Genomic DNA, 23924 nt, shown 5'->3' on the forward strand with positions numbered 1-23924 from the left:
CTATGGAACACATACAGGGGGCATGACAGGCTGGGGGGGAACACATGACAGATAGGGGAGACATGAAATGAGACACCAGGGGAGACATGTAAACAAGAAGAAGAGACGAGACACAAAGGGAGAGAGCAGGAGAAAGGGACTGTGATGGCCAAACCCGTGGCCACACTCTAAAGTCGGTAACTTTTGTATTTTCATTCTTCATTTGAACATAGTAATACATTTTAGTTGCCAATAACTTTATTGATTGGTTTGGATTGGATGAATTTGTTCTATTTGTAAGCGCGCACATTTAGTTTACTTATGTATTCATACTACTTCATTTCTTTGATTTTTGACTAACCTTTGTCTTTTATTTCTTACCTGCTATCATCCCTGGGAGTTGCTGGACAAAAGATGGTAGCCAGGGTTTGAAACCATTAAATGCAAAGGAAGATAATTGGACCACACCACCACTTCCTGCTGAAGGGGGAATGTGTGTTTTCTTTACTTTAAAAACAAAGTATTTGTATTTAATTAAATATTTGAGTTTAGGGTTTAATGGGGTTTTGATTTTCTTCTTTGGTGTTTAGTTTATTAACAAACTAGATTGTACTGCATCGTTTGTGATTTATGATTGTGTTTTGTTTGTTACCCCTCATGTGTCACAATGGTCTGATCAGCCGTTATATATACCCTCGTATGTCATTTCATGTTTAGGTCAGTTATGTTTGTTTGTAGCAGTCATTTGGTTTGTTAAGTTTGCAGTCTTTGCCTGAGTTCAGTTTTGCTTCTTTGACCTCTTTTATGAGCTCAACATTCATTACTCTTGTAAATATAATTTTGGGGGTTAAATAAATGGAAACTATATTTTTCTAATAATTCCTGGGACTTCTCCTGTTTTTCAACTCGGTCCATCACAGGGACAAAAAGGGAGATAAAGACATCATGAGACATAAAGGGCAATGGAGACCTAAACACAGACGACAGACTCACACGATGAAGACACAACAACATAAACAACATATTGAGGAGACACAAACATGGGAGGAACCTAAACATACAAGAACTAAACAGGGAAACAGGACTCAAAACAGAGCCAAATAAAGCCTAGACTAAATAAATAAACTAGAACATAATAAAACACAAGTCACCAAACTCAGAATGCTGGGTCAAAAACTCCTGAACCATGACACTTCCCCTACACATCTAAGCAATTAAGGGTATTATAACTTCAATGTTTTCAGTTTAGGCAAATTACCTGTCGACATTCTTGGTTTTGTGATGAGGGAATATGTCTCGTTGTTTTCTTCAGCTATGCTTACCACTGCAGGCACTGAAATATAGAGAAAAGTCAAGACCTTAAACAACTATGATATGGGCAGACATTTTTTAGTTGAAATTTAAAAAAACAAAAAAAACCCAAAAACAACAACTCTGATTCTAGACACTCTTTCTATATGATAACAATGTCAAAGGGCAGACAGTAAAATCAAAGAGAAATAACAAAACCAGAGTGAAGGTTAAAACTTTTTGTTTTTTGGTTGAAAAGGCTGATTTATTTATTTTTTTTTAAATTGAATCTCACTAAAATAAACAAACTTAACAATTTTTTTGAGCTTCCAATTTATAAACATCGCTTAAACTTAAACAGTCTGTTTTACAGCTGATCAAAAGGTTAGGACCACATGCCTTTAAAATTTATAATTGAGATGTTTTTTTTGGGTTTTTTTTATGCACCACAGTGGAGGGGGCGCCACAATGGAGCTTCAGGAGGTGAAAGGGGCATCAAACGGCCAGTGGCTATATCGAGATGTTGCAGAAAGCATCCCTAATAACTGAGGGCCCTTGTTTGTGTGGTAACGACTGGGTTGTTCAACACGCCAACACTACAGTACACAATGCCCGCAGGAGAAGGGACTTCTTCCAATAATAACATCACTCTTTAGGACTATCGTGCATGTTCCATTGATCTAAATTCAACTGAGAACCTTTGGGGATGAATGGCAAGGGAAATTTACAAAAAATGGACAACAGTTCCAGACAGTAGATGACCGTCTTCACCACTTGGAGAAATGTTCCCACTCACCTCATGGAAACGCTTGCATCAAGCATGCCACAACGAATCTTTGAAGTGATCAACAATAATGGTGGAGCTACTCATTATTGAGTTCATGTTTGGAACTTTGATTTCTGTTTTGAGGGGGTTTACAGGTTCGTTTGGAGGTGTGGTCCTAAGCTTTTGATCAGCTGTAAAACAGCACTATCTTATGAATGAATGAAGGTGCCGGCTCAAAACATGTCTCACTCCCATTTCTTCTTGTTGGATGTTGAAGCTCAACTTGGAACCTAGTTAAGATCCAACCATGATTTTTTGGCATTTTTCAAGTGGTCATAAACTTTTGATCGGGACTGTATATCAATTATTATGTTGTCATCATGTTGCCTCGCAACCAGTGGGCTAAAGTGACCCATTTGTAGCATTTATGCTTCTACCATAAGAAAGCACAACATATTTCTTTCCACAACAGTAACATGCAAATTATAATAAAAAAATGTTATTAAACATGGTATATTTTGACATCATCATATTGCCTAATAACAACTAGTGTTAATTTAATTGACCAATCTTGCTTGCGAAGTAAGACTATAAAACGGTACCCCCTTTTTTTTCTCTTTTTTTGCAGAGGGGGAGGTAAAACTAGCTATCATGGTCCCTGTTTCATGATAATGTAACAAAATGTTAAGAGTAGATATATAGACACATTTCACATTTTATGTCAAGATAAAAAATATGCTTTGTAAATTGTCTGGAGAAACTGTCATGGGTAAAAATACTTTATTTTTCAGTCAACTGAATCATTTTTTAGTCTCCCAAAGTGTTATGCTATTTAGTCAACTTAAAAAATGATTTTAGTTTCCTAAATTGTGACAAAAACAAAATCATATTTTATTCAACAATTTTACTCAAAAGTCTGTTATAATCTTCTCATATGAAGTCAAATGAGACAAGAGTAAAATTCAATGAATTTAGATAGCTAAATTTTGACAAAAAACTAAACATACATACATTTTATCCACAAGACAAAATACATGTACTAAAACTAAATTTAAAAACTAAATGAAAATTTCCTGTCAAAATTAACAGTGACAACAACCTACCGAGGGACTAAAATCAAAGACCGAACAATACCATATCAGGGCCACGTCCTGGGGTTTACTAAAGGATTTACTAAAGGACTGTGTTTCTAATTTCCATGATCCTGTACATTTGAAGTTCAGTTTTTTTTTTCTTAAAAAATGTTTGCCTTCCTGACCTGTTTGTGCAGAAGAGGGAGACTGGAAGGAGGCAGCAGAATTGTGAGCACCTGCTTATGAAAAAGACAAAATAAACAGGAAAAAAGTATGTTTATTGTTGTAAAATAAAAAGTCATAAAAATAAATTGTTTTGATGAGCCAACTGTCAGCATACTTGGTGTCAAAGAAGTTTCCTCTGTACGACCTCTGATGGTTTGTTGATGTTTATTACGTTGAAACACTCCTGCCAGTATTAGCAGAATGACCACCAATAAAACACTGAAACCTGTGCAGAGCACCAGGTAGAGCTTGAAGTAAGGCACTGTAGGATGTCCTGCCAGAAAGATGATTGCACTGTGTATTAGAAATGATTAAAATTATGTTGTAAATTACTCTAAATATTTTAAAAAATAAAATAAATCCTATTCAATACAATTATGTATGCCCAATATGATTTAGCCCTTTTTCAAAAGGTGGCATACTGTTCCAGATCATTTTCCAATTACTTTATTTCTGTCTAAATAAATTATTTATTTATTTATGTCTCAGCCGCATATGATAACTGGACATGCATACAAAGGTGTAAACAAAGCTTCATAAAAATTAACCAGTTGCCAATAGAAAACATGTCCTCCACCCCCTGGAAACATGGGACTAAAGAAGTTGTATTAAAAACCACATTAACAATGAGTCTAAGTTTGTTGTTGAAAAGACGTCCACAACGACCACATTTGGACTACACATAGCCTGTGGACAGAGGTCCAATGGACGTCAACACTAGACGTTTAGTAGACATAAAATATGTTACCTGGTGTTACCAAACAACCCCTTTAGTAGACCAAAATACGATGTCCAAAGATGACACATAAAAGCAACACTCTGGCGTCACTTTGCACAGTAGGTATGTTCATCATAGACCACATGTTGCTTTTCATTAACACACTTTATCATGAAGGTCTAAAATACAGTTTGGGTACAAAGTTTGTCTCTAATTTATTTAGAAAATATTGATGCATCTTACCTTCAACACTAAGCCAGCTCTCTGGTGATTCTCCAGCATCAGCAATGCTACATTTGTAAAGTCCTTCATCAGATTTGGATACAGTGGGAGCCATTATGTTTCCTGATGAGCTGCTCCCAACGGAGATGCCATTTTTATAGAATTTTGCAGTGTAGCTGGAGTTTGCATCCTTTTTTCTACAATGCAAGGTCACATTTTCTCCCTGCATCACAGGATAGACAGGAATCTCCAGGATCACATGACTCTCTAAATCTAAATGGCAGAAAATATGGCAGTTATTTTGTGTAAAAAGGGACTTTTACATAATAGTCATGGTCAACAGTCATGACAGCTCACATCATTTTTAAACAGACATCTGTGTCAAATATGTGCTTTTTCTGCTTATTACAATGCACATGCAGCATATATATATATACACAAATATAAAAAACTACTACAGTACCAAATATGACACTATCTAAGTGATGTACTGAAACTGAACAGAGGTTTTTTTTTTTTTTTTTTTTTTTTTTTTTTTTTTTTTGTGTCCCGTTTGGATCTTTAGCCATCAGAATTGTTGTCTTAAGGCCAAGAAAGATGCCAAGCGGATTTATTTTACCAAGTGGATCATCATGGCCTTGCCATATTGGTCCATTTGATTGACCTTTATTATAATTATGTATTAATTTTATTTTCGGTTGCTACAAACGGGACAGACGTGACTGGGGGATAGGACAGGGAGAAAGAATGAAAGAAAGAGAGGGAGAGAAAGAAAACCAAAGGGGAGAAGAGACGGTGAGAAGGGGGGGAAGAAAGGAAAAAACAAACAAACAAACAAACAAAACGCCTGGATCACCTGTATGGAGAAAAAAAACAGAAGAGAAAGCAAACAACAAAGAGCAACATAATAAAAACAGCACCATCACAATAAACTAGCTAGCAGTAGATAACAGTAGATACTAAATAATAAACGATATTGTGCAGCACGCAAGATAGACAGCGCACAATGTGCTTTGAGGCAGCAGCCAAGAAAGGTGTAGTCCGCGTCTGTGAACACCCGTGTGTACACCTGTGTGCATACCTGTGTGGATCAGCATGCTTGTATTCCAAAGGTTTCTCCATGTAACGATCTGCTAGGGAGTGTGGGGAGCCATAGCCCCGTCCACCAGGGTATGAAGCAGGTATGGAGGAGATCCAGGCCCCAGATATCCAGAGGCCCCAGAGTACAAGGACCCGAGGAGGACCACCAAAGGGGGGGGGAACCGTGCCACCCTCCTGGGAAGAGCTGAGTAGAGCCCCAAACGAGAGGTCACCCCGCAGCTACGGAGCAGAGGCCAGAGGGGGTTGCAGTGGCGTGCCCGCGGGCTCCGCCGGCAGCCAGCTGTGCCAGAGAGGACCGAGCTTCAGGCCCAGAGGCCAGAGGCCTGAGGGCATCCCACCCCCCGGAAGGAGCCCAGCCGGGCCACAGGCGCCCGGCCCCGCCAATCGGCCACCAGGAGTGAGCCGGTACATGCATGAGCGCCCAGCCCCAGATGACAAGGACCACCAACACACCAACGTCTAAGGGCATCAGCCACCGGCAGGGAGTGTGGTGAGGGGAGATAGGCCTCCGTACTTTAGAGGGCCTGAGATGTACCCAGAGAGGTTGAGTCTAAGACCCAACCTGACATATAGACACAGACAAACAGGCACACGCGGACACAGACGTGCATTCCCACCCCCATATGCACAACCAAATACTCGGCACTCACCCAACGTGTAGACAGACACAAATAGACACTGCACAGACAGTCGCACTCCCCAAACATACTCTATATCCCAGGTCCAGGTACCCCCGCCCCCAGAGGGGCAAGCCGCACCTAGACCCAGGAGATGTAACCCTTCTCTCTGGGGTGGAGGCAAGCGGACCACCTCCTTATCTGCAGTAGCAGGGAGGCCCCGCATCCCAGACCCCAGTCTGACGGCCAGCACCTCCTCCCAGCCCCCCAGCCCTGACGGCTAACAGAACCGGGGTGAGTGAAGACCTCAAACCTCCCTACGCCCGCTCATATGTAATGTTGTTGTGTGCTGTTCTAAAGTGCATTTAAAACTCAGGAGAGCATGGTACTAGCTTCCTCTCAGAGAGCAGCACGGCTCCTCCCGAAAACCCTCAGTGTCTAAATGCATTTAAAATTGAGGGTAGGGCACCAGCGTCAGAGGTGGGTTGGAGTACAACGACCATCCTCTGGATGCTGTAAAACGTGCCCACCCCCAAGGCCCTATATGTATGTGTTATGTGAGAGTGTGAGTAATGTGGATGTCTAGGTTGCAGAATAAAATTGAGGCACAGGCGGCCAGAAGGGGACAGAGGGGGAGTGCCTCCCCTGCACCCTGGTGACATACCTGCACCCCAAGCCCTGCGTGTGTGGGTGGGTGTGGTAGAGCGGGAATAGGGAGGCAGCTGAGGATGGGGAGGGAAGAAAGGGAGGGGCAAGCGGCCCCTCCCTGGGGCCAGCTCCCCCGCTGACCCCAGTAGGCACCCCCACGCTCTGGAACCCACCAGGGCAAGGAGGCCCAGGCCCATCCGGACCGGGGCCCGCAGCAGCAGCACTGCCCAGCCCCACAGAGTCCGGGGCAGCCCACCCGACTCCACCCCAGAGAAAACTGCACCCACCCCATCATCCAATCATCTCCCAAACTACACAAGACAATAGACACCCAGGTTGAGTTCATTCTCCCCCTCTCCTATATCTCTCCCCCCACCTGCAGAGTGAGCTCCTGTAGTGAGGAGACCACCTGCAAAGATGTAACAACCTCCCCACCAGTTAGAGAGCCCCCTAGTTGGGCCGATGCACCAGAGGTCCCCTGCACTGGGGCTGAGCCCCCCTGCACCCACCCGCCCACTGCTCCGGCGACACAACAGCCAGGACCCAAGCCCCCAAGGCCCGGCCAGCACCCCAGACCGGGGGGGCGGAGCACCCCCAGACCCCCAAGCCTCCACGCCCGTCCCGGACCCTCCCAGGGGCAGCCAGGCTACCAGGCCAGTAACCAACGTCCGCCAGCACAGACCCTCCCCCATCTCCGCTGTACGCAGCCACAAGGAAAACACCATCCAAGAGCCCCAGAGCTTCTAACCAGGTCATGGCCACAGCCCCCAGGTTAGGCCCTCCAGGGAAACGTCCCTAGGGACTCCCCAGACGCCCTAAGGCCGTCCCTACCCCCACATCAACCACAATAGCGAAGGCAGGACCAAACCATGACCCCCCACCCCCACTAGGTGATGAAGCCGATCAAAGGAGCCCAAAGGGATTGATCAAATGTGATGGCAGAGGTTGTATCAAGACTAATGTGATCTATTAGATGGTTTTTATATTGGTTAGAATTAAGATTATTTTTATTTTTCCAGTTAATGAGGACCATTTTCTTGGCAATGCATAGGGCCGTAAAAACAACGTGGGCTGTGTTTATTTCTGCAGTGACCTCATCCAAGTTGCCCAGCAAGCATACTAAAGGGGAGGCTGGAATGTTACATTTCAGACACTTTGATAAGTCTTCACATATCTCACGCCAAAATTTCTGAACTGGTGGACAGAACCAAAGAGCGTGGATGTAATTGTCCGGTGTATTTGCTGTGCAGTGTGAGCAGTTGTTGGAAGGCGTATAGCCCATCTTGAACATCCTATGACCAGTATAGTGCACTCTGTGTAATATTTTGTATTGTATTAATTGCAAACTGGGATTTCTGATCCATTGAAAGGTTTTTAAGCATATCTGAGACCAAAGGTTTGGGTCTAAGTTGATTGATAAATCTGCTTCCCATTTTGCAATAGGAAGGGATATTGATTCATCTATTTTAGAAAGTGTTCTGTATATTTTAGACAATAATTTGGGGGGTTTTAGACTAAGAAATTGTACCACACTTGGTGGTGTTTGTAATTCAGCTTCACTGGGATTAAATTTCTTTTTTACTATGGATTTAATTTGTTGATATTCCAAAAATCGTTTCTTGTTGATCCCATATTGTATAACTAGTCTGTCAAACGAAATAAAGTCTGTTCCTTCCAATATATGTTCCAAGTATTTAATTCCTTTGCAACTCCAATCTGAAAAGTTTATCATATTATTGTTTTGTAATATGTCCGGGTTGTTCCAGATAGGTGTACGTTTGCATGGGATTAATGAAGACTCTGTCATTTTTAGAAACTCCCACCATGCTGTCAGAGAAGAGCTAATATTGATGCTTTTAAAGCATTCATGTCGTTTGATGTTTGAGCTGATAAATGGTAGGTCTGAAATTTCTAGGTTATTACATAGTGCCTGTTCTACATCTATCCAAGGTTCATCTAAGAAGGTGTGTTTAAACCATCTAGAGATGAACTGAAGCCTGTTGGCTAAAAAATAGTGATTAAAGTTAGGCAGATCTAATCCTCCGTTATCCTTGGTCCTTTGTAGTGTTTTTAAGCTGATACGTGGGGGTTTATCTTTCCAAAGGAATTTAGAAATGTACGAGTCTAGAGATCTGAACCAATCTTGTGATGGCTTATTTGGGATCATTGAAAATAAATAGTTTATTTTTGGCAAGATCATCATTTTTATAGCGGTGACCCTTCCCATGAGTGATATGGGTAAAGATTTCCATCTAGCCAGGTCGCCTTCTACTGTCTTTAAAAGTGGGATGTGGTTTAATTTAGTTAATTCTGAAAGTTTAGGAGAGACATTGATACCTAAATATTTTATATTTCCACATTACATTAATAAGGGATATTGGACGATAGCTTGAGGGATATACAGGGTCTTTGCCTGGTTTTTGTAAGAGACTGATATTTGCAGAGTTCATATTTGGTGGTAGTCTACCATTTTCTTTGATTTCCTGCAAGATCCTGTGAAAAACTTGTGCCAGAATTGTCCAGAATTCTTTGTAAAAATCTGTTGGAAAACCATCTGGACCTGGAGCCTTATTATTGGGCATACTTATCAGAGCTTCCTGGAGTTCACCTGGCGTCAGTGGCGAATCCAGTGCTATTGCTTGGGTGTCTAATAATTTTGGAAGAGTTATGTTGTCGAGAAATTGATCAATTTCGTTTTTAGATGGGTTTATTTGTGGTGTATATAAAGTTTCATAGAAATCCCTAAAAATGTTATTTATTTTTTTAGGATCATATATTGTATTCCCAGATAAATCTTTAACAGCACATATAGTTGTTTTTTCTTTATTGATTTTTAACTGGTTAGCAAGAAATTGTCCGGATTTGTTACCGTGTTTTTTTTTTTTTTAAACTGTTGATGGACTAAGTATGTCAACTTATAATTTAGTTTTTTTTTTCTATGGACATACCAGTTACAGTGACATTGACAGAGTTGCTTTTTTGAATTCCTCCCATTTCACACCAGTATTCTCCACTGTCAGTTGAAGGATATGCATTAATAATATTGCAAGGTCCAGTCGATGTTTCCCAGGTTGAAGCACATGTTCTAACATCTCCATTTATCTTTTTCATCACTCTCCATCCAGTCAGCCCATTTAGCCCTTCACAGCTGATAGTGATAGATTCTGACTGAAAGAACTGCTGCCTGTTTGGAACAACTTGAGGAAAACCCGAACCTGAGACAGAAAATCAAATAAAGACTCAACAAATACAAAACAAAATAGTCTCAAAAAACTGTTTTTCAGACAACCACAAATGTATACACATTAAGCACTCTAATGCTCGACTGCTTTCAAATAATTATATATGACATTATATATATATATATATATATATATATATATATATATATATGTATAGTATGCGTGTAGCTTTTTCACAAGGTTTATGTTATGTTGTAGTTCTATTTTTAGCTGAAAAAAAGTAACTGCAGTAGTTTCAGAAAATTCATATTTTTATGAGATATATTAAATCTATAACATACACACACACTTAGAAATACAACAACATGAATACTTAAAGACTTACTATATGTTTGCAAATCACTGAATTCAGCAACTATAACCAACAGAAACAGGACATTCATCACTGAAAAGATTGAGAATGACAGTTGTAATATTTAACAGGGTTTTTTTTTTTCCATCATTAGCAATAAGTTCTATGCATTTTTAGTGAGCAGTTACAAACATCCATAATGAATACATGCAAATGCATAGCTGTATTTTGGATATTGTTATTTGCCCTTAATCCATATATTTATTTTTTAATTTGTATTTTTTTTTTTTTTTACAAAAGACAAGGTCAGTACTCACAGACACTGGTGGTGGAGATTCTGACCTCCATGTTGTCTTGCTGCTGACTGTGTGAGCATCAGACTGAAATGAGGATATATTCTTTTGAAGGAATTTCCTCTTCCTGTGGTTCTTTGTAGTGACTGGGGCCCAACAGGGTTCCATTTCAATCACATGTGATTGCATAAAAAATGTCCCTGCAACCTATATGTTCAATTTCTTGAATTTCTTTATTCGTTTATGTTTGATCAGTTCTAGATTTTGATCATTCAGCCTACTCTTTTAATTCTTTAAGTTCTCAGTAATAGTAATGTATAAGATAGATTGTGAAATTCAGACTGACACTTGTGACTGTTTCTTTCCTCTGTTCACCATTAATTCTTTATGTTCTGTTTATGTTTAAAATGAATAAAAATATTCATGTTATGTTTTGATATTGCAGAAGAAAATTAACACAACTTTTCCAACTACAATATGGAACTTTGATGTGTTCAATTCCCACTGCACATTTGAAAAATACTTCAGATCATACAAATTCTGCAGTTTTATTTTTTATTTTTTATAGATGGCATAATATCATTAGAATCTTACTGGTACATGACAGTAAGAGTTCATGGCGCACAAAATTAATATAACCCAATGTTCATGACACTATCATTTGTCAATGATGTCAAATGTCAAAATAGCTCTTTGAGAGCATCTTTACTGTGTGAGGTGACAGCATAAACAAGATGGTTTTGGGTTCTCGTTAGTAAACTAAAAATAAAATGTCTATTGATGGTAAAACTTAGCTCATATTCTTAGATGTGAAAACTTACTTAACAGCAATATTGCAAAAAACATGTATAGTTATTTTAAGGACATGAGTTGTTGTGAATACATATAACTCCACAATAAGTGATTCTCTTAAATGCATATAGTATGATTTTAAAAGTAGGATAGTATCACTCAATTTCAGTGTTACTCGCACATTGGTTAGTCATTCTCATTGACCACCATATGCCATCATCAACATTCTAGTAGACTCCGTAGTCCATTGACATATGTTGTAAATGATTTATCTAGAAATTGTGTAGAATATGGAGTTCGAAGACTTTGGCTGTTTGGTCTCCCCAATGTAGAGGTCTGGGCATTCCTCGCTGCACTGTACAGCATACACCACATTGTTAAGTCTGTGACAGACTTAACAATGTGGTGTATGCTGTATGCCATGCACTTGTGAAACAGCCACTTCACAAGCGCATGGCACAACACAGAAGAGCCACCTCCACAGGACAAGACTCAGCAGTCCATCTGCATCTTAAGGATAAAGGACACTCTTTCGAGGATGCCAATGTTCACATTTTGGACAGAGAGGACAGATGGTTTGAAAGAGGAGTGAAAGAAGCCATCTATGTCCACTGTGAGCGACCATCTTTGAACAGAGGCGGTGGTTTACGACACCAACTCTCTGCCATCTATAATCCAGTTTTGAGTTCCCTTCCCAGACGCCTTAACGCCCACTCACATCCTGGGCCATCTGACCTCAGGAATTCGCATGATAAGGTGGGGCCAGGTTTCACAATGAGCTCACCCGAAACCCTGGCTGATTGGGACCCACACCCAGTTTCACACCTTGGCTCAGGCGATTAGAGGATCATCAGGGGGTCCTTTTGTCCCTCTGTGGGGGGAAACTCCCACTGGGTTTAAATCTGGGACTCCCCACCATTTGACCTTAGAACTGAAGAATCTTCTCGGATGAGAGGTGAAACGTCTTCAAGTAACTGTCCGACTTCTAAATGGCCACCATGGTCACCACCCATCTTGAGGAGTTTGCCCCCTCACATATACTAATGTGCCATAAACAGGACTTTAATATCACCAACCATTTCCATGTTATTACGGTGTATCCATATAAATGGCCCACCCTGTATTATAAATCAACACACACTCTTTATATAAAAGTAAGTAGCCTGCACAATCTAAAACATTAAAATTCTGTTAATAACCACAGAAATGTTCACTGTCTTCTGTCTAAATGTTACTGTTTTGACAGTTCTTTTCATAGCTTTCATAACTTCAGTAACATTAAAAATCAAAAAAGAACAATGGAGACTAATATATCCTTCATTCGTGGCTTTGGATTGTATTATAGAAGTGATCCAAATCCTCTTCTGTTAAAACTGAGTTGGTACCCTCACGGTCGATTCTGTTTTGAATACAAATTAAATTTCAAAATATTCATTTTTCTTTTAAATGAAAGCTGAAGCATTCTGGAAATTATACTTCCAGCACCCAAAAAATTATAAGTTGTTGCCCTTCTAAATTATTTACTGTATTTTACACACTATAAGGCACACTTAAAATCCTTTAAGTGTTTACTATCCACCTTACTATCCGGGGGGCCTTATGTATGAATTATGGTTGTGCTTACTGACCTCAAACCAATTTTATGTGGTACATGGCACTCAAAAATCTGTCAAAAAATGTTTTAGTATGACTTGGGTAAGCTACAAAACCGCACCACTTGATGGATTGTCGGAGCATTACAGCTACTGTAGTCAGGAGCCTCGCGGAGTAATCTGGGTCCAAAACTCTATCCGCTTCAGGTCCCAAAGTCAAACGAACACTGCGGCATCACTGAGAGTTGAAAACCGTCTAAATTCTTTCATCTTTAGTAAAATGATCAGCGTTGCTGCTTTACCAGGTGTAACAATTAAGCTTAACATCCAGGCATGTTTGTAGGGTTACTGAAGTTGGACTAGCTGGTATATAATGATGTGCTACGTGATGACTAGCGACACAGCTATGTTAGCATAACATAAACACAGTGAAGCTGGAGAATGAATGCTAACTTTTTGCCACTCGATAAAACTTAACGTGAGGGTTCCCCGTGGTTATGGGCAAATGCAATCGCATAGCAGGATGCTGTAAACGAACCAAACTTTAGTCAGGAGAACAACTGAGATAATGCATCCACAATACAAGGTTAGTCATTAATATACTGCAACAACATGGGAATAGAGCAGCTGCAAGAGAATTCAACATTAATGAAACAATGGTATAGAAGTGGAGGAAGCAAGAAGGATGAGTTGAGTAAAGTTTGATTTATCTGATTTTGTTTTGCTTAATGCACCTTATAATTCGGTGCGCCTTATGTATGAAAACAGACCTGTTCATCGACAGTGTGCCTTATATTCCGGTGTGCCTTATGGCGGTACTGTAATAAGTTTTGTTCATTTATGAAATACAATGATAAAAAAAAATAAGGTACCAAATTTAAAACAGTTTGTTCATTTTAAATATTTCACTCACATGCAAACACTCTGCTTGAGCTGTCAAGTGGCTGAGCATATGACCACCAGTTAAAAATAAATCTAACGATAGCAATGCCAAATAGCATTTTCATTATGATACTCCATGACCTGCAAACAACCTTCAGCTCCAACATGTTCAACTGAGGGTGGTCAGCTTCATACATTTTTGTCTGTGGGTTTCTAGTGTGGTTATTGTCAGAGATGTTAAAAAATAAGCTGGCTAAGTATGTCTTTTTCTCTGTGAGAACATCTTCAGCTGCTGAAACACAGTGTAACAATGACTAAATAATGACATGACTTTCAAAAATGCTCCAAAAAATCAGACAGATTTAATGTCTGTAGCACTAAAGTGATTATATATATATTTTTTTAGGGCTGTCCGCGTTAACGGGGATTAATCCATCATCACAATTTACGCGATTAAAAATTTTAATGCAATTAACCCATCTGGAGCGCAGAATGACGTAAAAATGACTCTTGCCAATGCATTTCGGACAGTTTGTCCAAAGTTAATTTATTCTGCGCTCCAGATGGGTTAATTGCATTAAAATTTTAATCGCATTAATCGCGATGATGCGTTAATGTGTTATGTAAACAGCCCTAATCTTTTGTCTTTTTTTTATGATTACATTTTTTTTATTCCACTAGCCTTTTAAATAGCTAGGGCTGATATATTTTCAATATTTCCACACGTTAGGCAAAATACCCTTCATCATGCTTCGTTTTGTGATGAGAGTATGCATCACCTGGGTGGATTCAGTCATGTGGGCCCCTGCTGACTCTGTATGTTCAAAGTAGAGAGGAAGATGAAAATGTTTTTCTCAGCCACAAAGATCAAAACTCTCTTCCTGGGGGGATGTGAGGTGGGCAAATGAACTGAATCACTTCTTTAACAGGTTTGATTCATCCAGGAGGCAGTCTCCAACATCGGCTGCAGCTCAAGGGTTGTCAAGTCCTGCACAGATCAACTGTGTGGGGTGATGGAGCACATCTTCAACCTGAGCCTGAGGCTGGGGAGAGTTCCACAGCTCTGGAAAACCTCTTGCGTTGTACAAGTGACAAAGACTGCACCTCCCAAGGACCTCAACAGCTACAGGCTGGTGGCTCTGACATATCCACCTGATGAAGAGCCTGGAGCAGCTGGTCCTGGCACAGCTTCAGCCCCTGGTGAGCTGGTTCCTCTTCATCATCTACACTGCAGACTTCTCCCACAACCCCACCCTGCAGAAGCTCTCTGATGACTCTGCAAAACTCGGCCTCATTACTGATGGGGACGACAGGAAGCACAGAGAACTGACCCAAGACTCTGTGGACTGGTGCCAGCAGAACTACCTCCAGATCAACACTAGAAAAACCAAGAAGCTGGTGGTAGACTTCCGCAGGCACAAACATCCTCCAGTGCAAATACTAAACATCCAAGGTATGGACATTTTGGCTGTTTATAGCTACAGGTACCTTGGTGTTTACCTGAAGAATAAACTGCACTGGACTCACAATTCAGTTGCCCTCTACAGAAAAGGGCAGAGCAGGCTGTACCTGCTGCGGAGTCTCAGGTCTTTTTGAGTGAAGGGCCCACTCCTGAAGACCTTCTATGACTCTGTGGTAGCCTCAGCCATCTTTTACGGTGCAGTCTGCTGGGGCGGCAGCATCTCGGGGGGGGGCAGCAAGAAACTGAACAGGCTGACCCAGAGGGCCAGCTCTGTTCTAGGATGCCCTCTGGACCTGGTGGAGGTGGTGAGTGACAGGAGAATGGTGGCTGTCATCCCTGTTGGACAACATCTCCCACCCCATGCAGGAGACTCTGACAGTACTGAGCAGCTCATTCAGTGGCAGACTGAGGCACCCACAATGTGGGATTGAGAGATTTCACAGGTCTTTCCTTCCAACTGCTGTCGGACTCTACAACATGGTCTCTGCAGATGACCACACTATACTTCCTACTATAAGAAAGCATTTTATACAATTTGTATTGTAATTTATTCTATTGCATATAGTATTTTATTATATTTTGTATAGTATGTAATTCTATTTTATGTTATTCTATTCTATTATGTTTTTTCTTTTACTTTTACTGCTCTTAAACTTGTACTTTCTGCAGTGACAAAAATCTTATTGTATCTTATCTTATGAAAGAACAGTAACTTCAGTAATTTCATGACAGTAACATGTAATATTTATTCACAACATCAACTATGCAAATTATATTACCACAGTATCATGTAGCATGGGGATATTTGTTTTCAGAATATGCTAAAGAGATATGTAAGTCTGCATTTCTTCTCTGGACTGACATTGGAAAGGACCAAGGCAACTAGTGCTTATTAGTGGCTTATTATTATTTGTTTCAAAATCTAAAAAAAATAAAAAATAACATTCTGTAATGACGAAACGCACACTTTTAAATTCTCGATAAAACTTACTTCCAAAAACTAGCCATCTCTCTAGTGATTCTTTTGTCTTAGAGATCTTACATTTTTAGAGCCCTTCATCAGACCTGGAAACAGTGGGGATCATTAGCTTTAGCTTCGTTTTGTAGCTCTTTCAAGTTGTCATGAGATAATATTTAGCCTATTATAGTTTTGTTAGAAATACATTAATATACATTTTTAACTACTTAATATGTGTTTGAGAGTCACTGAATTGATCTACTGTAACTAAGATCAACAGGACATTAATCACTGTAAGGATTAAGAATGACAGTTAAACATTTAAATATTTTAAAAATATTTTCTTCATCATTAGTGTTGAGTCCTGTCCTAAGAAGTTAAAAATTCCATAGTGAATTCACTGACAGGTTCTGGTCTTCCTGAGAGAGAGAGAGAGAGAGAGAGAGAGAGAGGTAGTCTCTGTTTAAAATAACATCTATTTTTTAAAAGTATATAATTTGGCAAAGTAGAATGCCAAAATAAAGCATCAAGTGAATTGAAATTCATCAAACATAAGCAGTGTCCACAACTGAATAAACCAGGGTGTCAAAATTTTACAGAATCTTTTCCATTCCATTTACGTGCAATCAAATAAAAAATGCCCTAATGCAGCCTAAATGTGGTTGTATTATGTACTGTTCTTTGTTTTACACCATTAAAAAATGGTGTATATGCAGCAGAAAAATGTGTGACATGTCATAATAATCATGTATCCAAAAATGTTTTATTTTAAACATGATTATCCAGCCTATGTTAAACTTTTATCGTTTCGATTCATTGAGTTATAGAAACTAGTAGGGATGGGTATCGAAACCCGGTTCTTGTTGAGAACCGGTTCACGCTGTTTCAATTCCTTGGAATCGTTTGCCATTTTTGCAAACGATTCCCTTATCGATTCCAGTCGCCCCGAATGACGTCACCACGTTGCGGAGCGTCATTTATCTGGCAGGAAATACGGCGCTTCAAACGCTCAAAAGTTTGGTTATACTTTACAAGAACGGATGACAACAGGGCAACTTGCAATACTTGCAAAGTAGATATTTCATTTAAGGGAGGAAACACTACGAATATGCAAAAGCATTTGCTCACAAAACACGCGATGACATTAAATGAATGTCGTGTTTTTAATTCTGCTCCGGACTCGTGAATCTCAACCCAGCAGCAGCGGTAACGTTTGCACGTCCTCTCCCGTTAATGTGGCAGGTAAATAATCAACTAACAGTGCATATTATGTTAGCGCGATCTGCCTTATTACAAAACCTGCCATTACTGTGCATTTAGGTGACCATGATGAGAGAGACAGACAGAGTCTGGCTCAGATGCTGGCAGTTCTCGCTGCAGTCTACCGTTAGCGTCTCCTTTCAGGCCAGGATAGACGAATGTCACCGAGCAGTGACTAAATTTGTGGTAAAAGGCTTGAACCCATTTGCCACAGCAGATGGGTGAATGTGAATGTGTTTAATTGTAGGCAGAGACATTACTGGATATTCTTGTGTAATTGCTACAGAAGAATATTTATTTTATTATTTTACATTTACAATTTTTTTCCCTGGGGACCCTGTGACACCCCATTTAAGAGCCGTAGACTGTGGATCTCTTAAGATCTCACTGTTGGGTTTGTAAGGCCATGTTACTCCTAAATTTCTATCTTGTTCAAAGAGAAGATATAAAACAAAGTTCTAAGCTAATCGACCTTAGTGTTCTCCTTTTTTAAAAACAATCAATAAGAGAATCGATAAAGGAATTGGAATTGTGAAAATCTTATCAATACCCATCCCTAGAAACTAGATACATATTTAAATGATTACTGCTTTACTAGTGCACTTACCTAACAATATTTCATTTATATAGTTATCCTGTAATTATTTATTGATTTTTTTGTAACATTTTACCTTAATACAGCGGTCCCCAACCCCCGGGCCTCGGACCGGTACCGGTCCGTGAGTCGTTTGGTACCGGGCCGCGAGAGTTGAGGCTCAGGTGTGAAATGTATGGTTTTCAGCGTTATTTTGTTATCGTTTTTATCGTTTACTCGGTTTTCCTTGGTCTTTTCACGTGTGTTATGAATAAATTTTCTTTTTTCGGTACTGGTACTAGTTTTATTTTGTTGTATTTATCCGCGACACCTTAAAGGCCGGTCCGTGAAAATATTGTCGGGCATAAACTGGTCCGTGGCGCAAAAAAGGTTGGGGACCGCTGCATTAATACAAGGGAATTTCAGTAATTCTTTCTTGTCATCTTAATGGCTGAATGTTTAGCATTATGCTTTAAGATGACATTTCTGTCATGACCATATAAATTGCAGTTGTAATATTTTGTTAACATAAATTAATTTAAAACCCAATTTAAAATACCGGTATAATGTTGGGCAACGACAAGAAAATGAAATATCGCGATAGAATATGGGTAAAACGCGCATGTGCAGTGCCTTTGTTTTCATACGCACATGAAAAGGGACGGCGGCGACGGAGAATGACAAGGGCGAAAGCGGATCGTTGAATGAATCGGATGAACCAGAATTGGTTTGTAAAAATGCTGCAACTTCAGTGGTGTGGAACTGGTTTGGCTTTCGTCCGTCAGATACACAACAAAGCACTATTTTTGGTAGCGCATGCTAGCGGGCCATCGTTATTACCGTGTTTTTTGGAATATATGGCACACTTAAAATCAATCCTTTGATTTTTCTGAAAATCGACAGTGCCCCTTATAATCCCGTGTGCCTTATGTTTGAATTCTGGTTGTGTTTACTGACCTCGAAACGATTTTATGTCGTACATGGTGCTCGAAAATCTGTCAAATGTTTTAGTACGACTTTGCTAAGCTACGAACCCGCACGGCTTGATGGATTGTCGGAGCATTACGGCTATCATAGGCAGGAGCCTCGAGGAGTGATACGTACGGTGCTTCAACATAATATTACCGTATTGCGTGTGTATAAGCTCTTTTTAAGTTTTGTGGATATTATACATGGTTATGCTGAGGATATGTCGGCCAATTTCCACTGGAAATGCCTTTTGGTTAAACTGTCAGCAAGGAATCTGCATTTGCACTGTTACGTTTTTATATAACTTTAATGCACATAAAAAACAGCTGCTTGTTTAAGTGAAAATACATTGATGGGTTTTTTTGCACTAATAAAATTGTGGAGTTGTAAAGTATTTTGTCTAGTGTCAATTATATCTTCAGTTAGATCGTTATCGCAAATTTTCAAATCTATATCGTGATAAATATTTTTGGTCATATTGCCCTGCTCTAATACATATATACTAATAATCATAACAGTAGTGGTACTACATATGCTGATAATTTGCTTTGCTTTGTAGTAGCACTGGAAAATATTGGATTCAGCAATTGAAATGTTTTTTTGTCTTTCTTTTTGTCATTGAAGATATTCTTCATCAGAATCCAGTGGATCTCATAGATAACAAAAGAACACTTGATTATTATACTAGTGAAACAGAAATGCAACAATTTCAATTCCAACATGGAACTTTAATATGTTTAAATACTGTACAATTTATACATAGTTTAGATCATACTTTTTTTTTTCAAGCTGACTTCTATAGTGTACAACACTGGTCAGAATAGCAGCAGCAGAACAGCATCATTTGTCATACACTGTGGTCAGAGAGAGTATTGAAAAACTGCAACAGGTAAATTACAGCATCTTCATTGACATGAATATACAGAGCAGACAGACCAACTGTGTTTTCTATTTATTATTATTTTTTTAATGGTTATTAGTGCTTTAAAGTATGCTGACACTTGTAAAATCAGATGATAACAGGGCCATGGTAAACACATACAACTTCCCAATTTATCTGAAATGAATACAACTGTCACGGTTCGGCAGACCTCCACACCTGAGGATCCCAGGGGCTATGTTGTTTTTCAGACTGCCTCGAAGTGATTCTGGTAAACCATCAGGTGACCCAGGAAGGGAAAGTTCTGCTAAACCAACACTGTATATAGTGCGGTTGGAGTGCTGCTGATGCTCAACTAAGGATATTGTCAGGCAGTGGAAGGAATACTTTGAGGACCTCCTAAAGTTTAATGAACTGTCTTCCATAGAGTAAGCACAGTCTGGTGATGAGGTAGATAACTCATCCACTCTGGGGGTGAGGTCACACAGGCAGCACACAACTCCTCGGTGTCAGAGCATTTGAGGTGGATTAGGTTCGTCCTGTGTTCCTGAAGGCTCTGGATGTTGTAGAGCAGTCTTGGTTGACACGCCTCTACAGTGTTCCATGGAAATCATGGGCGGTACCTCTGGATTGGCAGAGCAAGCCAGGGTGCTGGAAAGGAGAGTTCGTCTGTTAGTCAAATCTCAGATACAGGAGGAACAATGCAGTTTTCATCCCAGTCGCAGAACACTGGGTCAGCTCTTTACCCTCTCGAGGATATGTGAGTGTGCATGAAAGTTAGCCCAACCAGTCTACGGGGATGTCCAAATTCATAGACTGCATCCTCCTGAAGCCACATTTGTAGGCTGATTACAACACAACAACGCGACGAAGGCTGCCCAAAATTCTCCTCCAAATGCGGTTGACAAATGCGTCCTACTTTTCCCCAGATTTGAAGGATGGGTCGGGTGTATCCTTTACTTTCATTACTCTTTCTGGTTCACAAAATAAACTTCTAAGATATTTTCAGGCGAGAATGTAGCTGTGTAAACTTCAAATATCTGCTTGATTTATCCAGACATCACATATTTGCAAAAGTGCTCGGACGTTTTCTGAGACGTCTGTTACCCACCAGCTCAATAGCTAGCCGACTCACTAGAGCCGGTGAAAACAGCGAACTCCCAGCACATCGTTTTCAATCCTCCACGGTCGTTCGCTACTCAGGTTAAAGATGTAAAATATAGTTCAGTGAGATAACTTAGAAATGTTATTGTTTGGCTTTTTTCAGTGTTTTATTTGGTTGTGAGTAAATCAGTTTGGCTGAGATTAAAGTTATAGTTTTCACACAGCTGAATAAACTTCAAACGGAAAACTGATTAAACAGAATAGTGACATGATCGAGAATTTTTAGTTTAAAGTAACTTAATAAGCAGTGAAAGAAGAATTTTGACAACAAAGTTTTGGATGTACTTGCACTTGGTTATAGTTATTAAAGATGGCTATCTGTTATAACTGAAGAGTAAAAATGTAAATGTAAAATTTATAAAACTTTATTTTTCTTTTCGAGTACCTATAATGACAGTTTATGTTTCCAATATCGTGGAAGTCCCACCAAGAGAAGAAAAGTCACCAACAAAGAAATGAGACCAAGGGAGCGCAGCACAATAAGTCCGGTGGGTTGAGAAAGCCCGTGTGCATGAAAATCAGTTGCTATAAAGATAATGAAAAGTGATTCTTATTCACCAGTTTTAATTTTCATTATACTGGCACAATTCAGAATAATTATTATCTCAAGAAATTTTTAATTGTTAAATATGAAATATAATTTCATTTACAACATTTTACATTTTAAATAAACCAAATTAACAATTAAAAGCAGCTAGGAAAAAACAACAGTCAATATCTCATAATGAAACAAATTTATGTTTTCCTTTACAGAATCTGACTTTAGAAAGCCTTTAGTCTCAAAATGCTACAGTTGTAGGTATTATCAGTTCTCTGATAGTTAGTTTCGGCTAAAACAAAATTCAACAAAAGTATAACCTGTGATTAATAAAACCCACACAGGTATAGCTCACCTTTTATGTTAAGCCAGCTCTCTGGTGATTCTCCAGTATCAGCAATACTACATTTGTAGAGTCCTTCATCAGATTTGGATGCAGTGGGAGTTGTAATGTTTCCAGTTGAGCTGCTCCTAATTGAGGCACCATTTTTATAGAATTTTGCAGTGAAGCTACAGTTTGCATGCTTTTTTCTACAATACAAGCTCACATTTTCTCCCTCCATCACAGGATAGACAGGACTCTCCAGAATCACAGGACCATCTAAATGTGAATGACAAATGATCTGAAAACTTTGTGGACTTGGAGAAAAAGATTTATGTTTATGTGGAATTTATGTTGAAATTATTCATACAAACAAATCTTTCAACTACTACAGACAATAGGTCGTAAAACATTATTTCACACTTATAACACACCTTATTGTGATCATGATGCTTCTGTTATCTGAAAAACTCTCTTTTACTGGTAATACTTAATTCTCAAATATATTGTGCCATTTATGGTATACCAAAACAACTGATCTAAAAAGTAAATTACCTAAATATGTCAATGCATAGTTGATATTTCTTTCCATGTACATACCAGCTACAGTGATGTTGACAGTGTTACTTTTTTGTTTTCCTCCATATTCACACCAGTATTCTCCACTGTCAGTTGAAGGATATGCATTAATAATATTGCAAGGCCCAGTAGATGTTTCCCAGGATGAAGCACATGTTCTAACATCTCCATTTATCTTTTTCATCACTCTCCATTCATTCAGTCCATTTAGCCCTTCACAGCTGATCGTGATAGATTCTAATTCAAAGAACTGCTGTCTGTTTGGAGCAACTTGAGGAAAACCTGAATCTGAGACAGAAAATCAAAGGTATTTTTTTCTTTTTTTAGAGAAATACAAACAGAAAAGAATTAAGCACTGATATATTGCTGAAATATTTTCAGAATAAAAAAAAAATATTTATACATATATATCTACCGAATAAGTAAATATGCATTTCCATGCTTTCTTTTGTATGCTTCCTTCAGACAATTATTTTTGTGTTTTAAAAGGTTAATGCAGTACCCTTGTTGTACTCTTTCAGATCTGAATCTAAAAACAGCAACTGCAGCAGTTACAGAAACGTTCAAGTTGTTATGAGATGTATGTGATATATTAAATCAACTTTATTTTTATACCCCAGTATCTCAAATGCCTCAAGCTGAATTTGAACTACTTACTATGTCTTTGAGAAACACTCAATCCATCTTTTAGAACAAACAAAAACAGCGTGTTCACCACTGGAAATATGGACAAAGAGATTATCATTGAGAAGTTACAAATTTGCATAATGAATGCATGAAAATGTATGGGTGTGTTTTGGATATAATAATTTCCCTTTAAGTTCGTACATGCATTTTCTCAACAGTTCACTTAATATCTTTTTATTGACAGATAATGTCAGTACTCACAGAGTCTGATGCTGGAAACTCTGACCTGCATGTTGGCTTGCTGCTGACTGTGTGAGCATCAGACTGAAACGAGAATGTGTTGCTTTTGAGAACTTCCTGTGTTTCTAAATAACTCACTAGCGGGTATTGTCTTCCTGAGAGAGAGAGCTGCTTTATATTTAAAAGAACATCTTTTTTGTAAAGGGATATACAGTGAGGAACATAAGTATTTGAACACCCTGCAATTTTGCAAGTCCCCCCACTTAGAAATCATGGAGGGGTGTAAAATTTGCATTGTAAGTGCATTCCCACTATGAGAGACACCATTTAAAACAATTCAGGAAATCATATTGTATGATTTTTAAAGAATATATTTGTATTGCACTACTTGCACTGGTTTATCTGCTGCCTCTGATGAGAGACCAGTTCAGAATTGTAATTTTCTCTGATTTGTCTAAACTCTGCAGAGCCTCTGTTAGGGGAAAAAATGAAATAAATGGTTGGGTAGTTACAGATGAAAACTTAACTGGGGAGCACAAATAAGATATATTCATTCCAAAGTATCACAAACCATTGCAATCCTTAACAAGGCAAAGGAGGTATTAGATTGGACATCACT

The 23924-nt window shown here is 39.1% G+C and overlaps 2 protein-coding genes across 2 annotated transcripts; both read right to left on the reverse strand.

Moving 5' to 3' along the window:
• Positions 1-1914: 1914 nt before the first annotated feature.
• Positions 1915-10521, reverse strand: LOC146390135 (uncharacterized). Its single transcript, XM_084920680.1, has 7 exons — positions 10491-10521; positions 10207-10266; positions 9588-9854; positions 4295-4546; positions 3449-3607; positions 3294-3344; positions 1915-1967 (listed from the first exon to the last, which is right to left on the reverse strand). Exons 1-7 carry the CDS (start codon positions 10519-10521, stop codon positions 1915-1917), a joined length of 873 nt encoding a protein of 290 aa, XP_084776806.1.
• A 10429-nt stretch (positions 10522-20950) lies between these two features.
• On the reverse strand, positions 20951-23357 carry LOC146390136 (high affinity immunoglobulin gamma Fc receptor I-like). Its single transcript, XM_084920693.1, has 4 exons — positions 23327-23357; positions 22460-22726; positions 21893-22138; positions 20951-21030 (listed from the first exon to the last, which is right to left on the reverse strand). Exons 1-4 carry the CDS (start codon positions 23355-23357, stop codon positions 20951-20953), a joined length of 624 nt encoding a protein of 207 aa, XP_084776819.1.
• Positions 23358-23924: the final 567 nt, after the last annotated feature.

The sequence above is a fragment of the Perissodus microlepis genome, chromosome 3 (assembly GCF_051167445.1).
Source record: "Perissodus microlepis isolate ML-2025 ecotype Zambia chromosome 3, ASM5116744v1, whole genome shotgun sequence".
NCBI lineage: Eukaryota > Metazoa > Chordata > Actinopteri > Cichliformes > Cichlidae > Perissodus > Perissodus microlepis.

What these genes read in the sequence shown, in the direction of transcription:
- LOC146390135 (XM_084920680.1), bottom strand. Translation starts at nt 10,521, where the DNA reads ATGGAGGTCAGAATCTCCACCACCAGTGTCT. An exon ending in TGTCAATGTCACTGTAACTG is followed by an intron (nt 4,547 to 9,587) that starts GTATGTCCATAG and finishes TCTGCCATTTAG; the next exon opens with ATTTAGAGAGTCATGTGATC. An exon ending in GGAAACTTCTTTGACACCAA is followed by an intron (nt 3,345 to 3,448) that starts GTATGCTGACAG and finishes TTTCATAAGCAG; the next exon opens with GTGCTCACAATTCTGCTGCC.
- LOC146390136 (XM_084920693.1), bottom strand. Translation starts at nt 23,357, where the DNA reads ATGCAGGTCAGAGTTTCCAGCATCAGACTCT. An exon ending in TGTCAACATCACTGTAGCTG is followed by an intron (nt 22,139 to 22,459) that starts GTATGTACATGG and finishes ATTCACATTTAG; the next exon opens with ATGGTCCTGTGATTCTGGAG. An exon ending in GAGCTGGCTTAACATAAAAG is followed by an intron (nt 21,031 to 21,892) that starts GTGAGCTATACC and finishes TAACCTGAGTAG; the next exon opens with CGAACGACCGTGGAGGATTG.